We start from the raw sequence: 6,482 nt of genomic DNA, 5'->3' as shown, positions 1-6,482 counted from the left end.
TAATATATATATATATATATATATATATATATATATATATACATAAGTTTTGAGTTGTAAACAACGCTTAAAATATGTAATTCATGAATTTTATTATTTAACAACTCTAATAAAACAAGTCTGTACATAAAAAAAATATATATATATATTTTCAAATATGAATCAATTTTATTAATGTAAATAAATTGAGTGATTTATAAATATGTATTTGAAGCTATATTTAATGTTAATCTGAACATTTAATTTAGATATAAGCTATTGTACTTTTAAAGCTTATAAAATACCAAAATGATGATTACCTTCTTTTTTCCACCAAAAAATAATGATTCTAATCAAAGAGCTTATGACTGGTAATGTAAGTTGTAAATTATCTAACATTAGTGAACTGTCTCCAAAAATTTTCATTAGAGAATGTATAGAAGGAATAAGAATGCAGACCGTTAATCCTAGAAACACCACCAGCACTCGAAAATTGCATATTAATTTCTGCCAAGGATTTTGTGCAGTCGTAGGCCAAAGTCCAATCAAATTTAAAGTGAAACGGTTTAATTTTACCGCCCATTCGAAATCTACTTATAGAAACCTTGATAAGTACAGACCTCACAAAATAGGATTTGTAATACACAATTCCAAATACACAAATGTATTAATAATTGAGTCAAACGCACATGTATGTACAATAGTTTAAAATAAGATATTTTTGTACTAATCATGTAACTCTAAAGATTATTCAGCAAATAATAAATAACTGATAATAAATAATAGTAATAACAACAAATTCATTGATATAATATAGACTTTTTGTTAACAATAAAAACATAAAACATAGATTGTAGATGATACAACCATTTGCACACATTCTTATTAAGGTATTTTCCGAAGACTCTTTTCATATATAATTAAAATAATTGAAATTTATATATAAGCACCTTGGTATCCATTATATTTCGAACTTTCCATGTCTAATGTTATTTAAAGACTGACGTCTATTCCTTTTTCGTGAATCGACGTTACTTCCAAGGAAAAAGCACTTCTTGCGCATGCTTATAATATTGCTTCTCGAAAGTATCGAACGATCAACTTGCAACAAGGTATTTTAAATATTCTGTTTTTTCTCTTATTTTAAATTTCCATCAAGTTATATATCCAGATATTGTCGATTATAAAATGCGCAAAAAACAATTGCGAATAAAAAATTGCAGAATATCAGATGGTGATATAGTGATGGAAAAAAAAACATGCATGAGTATACGCGTATCGATTAATATTTCCATACTTCTGTAATCCTCTGTTGTGTGTGAGCTGCAGCTTTTAGTATATACTGTAGTATAGAATTTATCGTGTATCGCTTTTATGGGTTTTTAATTTTTTAAATAAATTTGTTAAAATTTTATTGTTTGTTTTTATATATATAGATCATCTTTAAATCTAAATAATATTTATGACTATTACTATTATGGATAAAATAAAAATGTTTAGTATACACTAAAAGAAAAGATTGGCTGAATATGATATAATTGAATGCAGTAGCTAATTAAAAATATTGCCATATTTTAATTTGCTGCAACAGCCAATCTTTTCTTTCAATCTATGATAGTATTTCGAGAATTTTGGATTTTTGAGTTATATACAATAAAATTATATACAATAAAATTGACCAATAATTTAATTTATATCGGTTTGTTGTCTATTATTGATTTCTATAACTGTGATACCATAATTCTTACTGAAGCTCTACTTTTACATTCTAGTTTTATGTGTGTATGAGTGTATGTGTGTGTATGAGAATAAATAAATTTACATATGATATTTAAATGTAAGCAACAAGGAAATAAAATTATCTTTACAAATTAATATTAATATCTGAAATACAAAAATTAATTACAATTGTTATACTTAAAGAAAAAATTGTTGCAGCAAATTAGATGGTCAAATATGACATAGCCATTTTTAATTAGCTGCCAATTTTTGGTTGTGTTAATCAATCGAAATCCTATACTGACATTGTGGGTAGAACATTGCTAACACAATCAACAATTGGCCGCAGCAACCAAAAATTGTTGCAACCAATTAAAAAGGCGATGCCATATTTTACTATCTGATTTGCTGCAATCAATCTTTCTTTTAGCGTAAATAATAGGTATAATTATAAGTTGGTAATAGTAGCTGTGAGCTTAAATGCGACAGAACATATATTAGTGGCCATCTTTGATTATTTGTAACAAATTATTACATTATGAACATTTATGTATTGGGATTTTGTTGTTTTCAACTGGGATTGAAAATGTGCTGTTAAAGAGTACAAGGTTATATATAATTTTGTAATCTATATAATATTATAAAAATAAAGAGATTAATATATAATGTAAAAAATCATAAAATTAATTTAGTTGGAAGTGATCGCAATATTTTGCAATAAAATATACCTATATATTTAAACAAAAATTCAATATATAAATATTAACATTTGTAATAAAACTTTGGGAAATCCATTTTAGAAAAATCGATGGAACAAAAAATTGAGTCGTTGGTGTCCAAAGTTGTTCGTTATATTGTCAATGATTTGTTCGTCATATTATCTATAATTTGTATTAATTGGTGCTCGAATTTAAATTTTTTTGAGCTCCCTTACAAGTAATTCTGTTGACGTTCATGTTTAATAACACGTTATATAAAATAAATGATTAAGTTAAAAAATAATTTTCACGAGAAAGCATTTCTTTAAATTATAATTCTCTTAAAATTAAATTAAATTTTACATCTGTATTATTACTTAAGAGAATAGTGGTTTAGTCTATTTAATTAATGCAATAAGATATATTTATTTATAAATCATATGTCAATGTAATTAAATTGGTTTTCAAAAATTGACGTTTGAAAAAAATTTTACATGCTTTCATTTTTATTATTACCTTCTTGTTGTATGCAAAACGGATATATACCCAACAGATGTTTTTATTAACTAAAAAAACAAATTTTTAATGATAATATGATTAATAATTTAAATTGAATAGTTAAATAATTATAAAGTTTGATTAAAATAAGATTGTACACGTATCTAAAATGAATAATTCAAATTTTATGTAGATACTATAGACTTTAATTACATTTTCGTAATCTCGAATAATATTTTAATATGATATACTCAAACATTAAAATATCTTACACTGCAAAATGTGGCCATTGTAACAGGAGACACTTTTCCAACAGTAAGACAAATTTGTTTAGAACCTCTTGTCATTAAGAGCAATAAATCTTCTGCAACTTTTGGATCCATAGTGTACCATTTATTACTATATGCCGCATAATATATTTTATTGCACTTAAAATATTAAAAGTTTTATTAAAAAATATTAAAATATTAAAAGTACTTTTAGATATCAACTTTATATACATTGCTTATATAAATAAAAATTAAATTAAACATATATTATATATACAGTAGTATATAGTTAACATGCAAAATTATATAACATCACTTTATCTAATATAAAAATAATAAAATAAAATATTATATTACTACCTGAGCCACTAAAATTTCGCCAAGGATGCAATATAGGCACATGTGCGTAAATATATTGATAACAGTGGATATGAAATAGATTGAGTGAGTGATCGATATATTATTTCCTTCATCAAAAAGCTAATTAAGTTATGAAAAGTATAAATGAAAAAACATAATTATTTCTGTTATCAATATTAATATTAAATTTTGTAATAATGTGTAAGGAAGAGGAACACAAAACGGCTTTATTAACCTGTCTCCTTTAAATATAATAATTTATTAATCATAATTATTAAAGTATACACCACTATTCAGCAGGACAATTTAGACATAAACATCTTTTTATTTAATTTTTAGATACAATACTTACGCTAATCACTCGAAATCCATAAAAGGCGAAGAGTATCGCGAAATATATAAATAAAGAGAGAAGTATTCCATTATAAGTATCTTCAATAATATCAATAGCTCTATAAAAGATATTTATGTAGCAAATATATTTAATCACATATTTTGTGTAGATTATCTTATTATTATTTACGTGTACGTTTTCTTACAAATAACGAACCTAAGCAAACGGATATGTTTTGTTAAGCAGAATTTTAGTATTTTGTGATAATTTATATATTTATCCAAATATTGCATACGATTCTCAAGAATGTCTAATTGACCGGATATATGAAAAATCACGAGACTTAGAAAATTGTCTACTGCACAATAGGTCATCATAGCGATAGCTACGTAGATAATTTGACCAATAAGTGTTAATTCATATTGAGGCCTTTTTGTTATATCGTAAATGTAATGGGTTTGTAAAGGCATTGGTATCTTTCCTGGGTCAGTAATATTAGGTGTCAGTCTTACTGACATTCCAAAAATAGGCAACACTGCAACGAAGAAACACGCTAATGCCATTATACTATAGGAACAGATAATAATTATACGTGCATTCTGCGCTCTTCGGATCATCATGTTCCTCTCTTGATTACTTTTTAACATTATCCAGTCCTTTGCGATCATATTCATAATTGGTATAATAGCTTAAAAAGTAAATAATTTTATGCACATTAATTTTACAGGGTTGCTGAATTAAAATGTTTAATCTTAACCTGTAAGATTCAAAAAAGAACACATCAAAATATTATCATTACTTTCATATTCTCTGAAAAAAAATATTATTACAATTTTACAAATATTATTACAATCTATAAAAATGTTAATTTCATAACGTATTAATCTTGTTAATATAGATATTATATAAATTTTATAATATATATAAATATAAATTTTTTATATAAAATATATATTTTAATTAAAATTTAAATGAATATATAAAATGTTTGATAAAAAACGATAAATCTCGCATAGTGATAGAGTAGACTAAACTGACAATGAGTCGAAAAATTCTCTATTATTTTACAATTTTTGCAATAATTAAGAAGATATTAATTACTAAAAATCATCAAATATTGATCTTCAATAATTTTTTACTCGAGTACTATCAAGTTTACAGAAAAACCAGCAAGAGACAAAAATTATTTATTTTCTTTTCACAGAGCTCTAAGAACTTCTTCAGAATTTTTTTATCAACTTTTTAATACTGCATTTTCTTATATTGGCAACTATTTTTATCAACATTTGAAAATGCGGTCCTAAAAAATTCTAAACAAATTCTTAGAACTCTATAAAAAAAAAATAAACAATTTTTGTCACTTGTCGTTTTTCTGTAAAGTTAATAATACTTGAATAAAAAATTATTGAAAACTAATATTCGGCGATATTTAGCAATTAATATTTTGTTTATTATTAATTATTGAAAATTGTAAAATGGTAGAAGACTTTTTGACTCAATTTAATCCACTCTATCCCTATACAAGAGTTTTATCGTTACTTATCAAATACCCTGTATATGTGTGAGTATTTATATGCACACACACATCCACACACAGATTTAATATGATGTAATTTTTTATAAGCTTTTGTAATATGTTTCTATATAAAATAATTAGCAAAATTGATTCTCTCATAAAAAGATTTTATTAAAAAAAGATGATACATATTTAATTCTAATAAATATGTACATATATGTACATGATTTTCAAAATGTAAAAAATTTAAAATGTACGGATTTCAGAAATTTTATTATTTAATAACCTATTGAAAAATAGTTTATATGTATATAAAAATATTAATATATGAATTAATTTTATTGTAAATGAATTGTGTGATCTATATATATTTGAAACCATTAATTTTAATTTGAATATTTATTTCATATGTAAGTTACATACTTTTAAAGTTTGTAACAATTATACAAATGAACAAAATAATGGATACCTTCTTTTTTCCACCAAAAAATCATGATTCTAATCAAGCAGCTTATGACTGGTAAAGTAAATTGTAAATTATCTAACATTAGTAAACCGTCTCCGAAAATTTTTATTAGAGAATGTATACAGGGAATAACAAGGCCAAGTAATCCCAAAAAAGTTATCAGCACTCGAAAATTGCATATTAATTTCTGCCGAGAATTTTGTGCAGTCTTCGGCCAAAGTCCAATCAAATTTAAAGTGAAACGGTTTAATTTCACTGCCCATTCGAAATCTACCTGCAGAAATCTAAGTAAGTGCATTGCTTATAATTATAGGATTTGTAATATACAATTCCAATCGTCATAAATGTATCTATGATTGAACTAAACGCACTGCATGAAATAGTTTAAAATAAGATATTTTTGAACATTTCGTATTAATCATGCAAGAGTCTAAAGATTATTCATGAAGTAATAAATAATTAATAACAAAAATAAATGATTTTATTTGTTGCAGTTAGATATAAGTAACTAAAGACGTAATAAATATAGATATATTGCACATTCCAAATAAAGTCATAAATATATTGCACATTCCAATAAAGTCGTCACTATTAATTTAGGAAAAGGAAGATAATTTAGTGCGTACTGCTCTCTCTCTCTCTC

At 24.4% G+C, this 6,482-nt stretch overlaps 1 protein-coding gene across 1 annotated transcript in view; it reads right to left on the bottom strand.

Annotated features, from left to right (window-relative positions):
* The window catches only part of LOC105623495 (putative odorant receptor 69a), a 9,488-nt gene extending 4,963 nt beyond the window's left edge, over positions 1–4,525 (bottom strand). Inside the window, exons 1-4 of the mRNA XM_012204890.1 lie at positions 4,074–4,525; positions 3,876–3,975; positions 3,524–3,643; positions 3,167–3,322 (exon numbers count right to left, since the gene is read on the bottom strand). Of these exons, the coding sequence (XP_012060280.1) occupies positions 3,167–3,322; positions 3,524–3,643; positions 3,876–3,975; positions 4,074–4,525 (828 nt within the window). The remainder of the gene's footprint in view (positions 1–3,166; positions 3,323–3,523; positions 3,644–3,875; positions 3,976–4,073) is intronic.
* Between the last annotated feature and the right edge of the window lie 1,957 nt (positions 4,526–6,482).

The sequence above is a fragment of the Atta cephalotes genome (assembly GCF_000143395.1).
Source record: "Atta cephalotes unplaced genomic scaffold scaffold00058, whole genome shotgun sequence".
NCBI lineage: Eukaryota > Metazoa > Arthropoda > Insecta > Hymenoptera > Formicidae > Atta > Atta cephalotes.
Note: the sequence above shows the minus strand (reverse complement) of the source record. Positions and strands in the feature narration are given on the sequence as shown.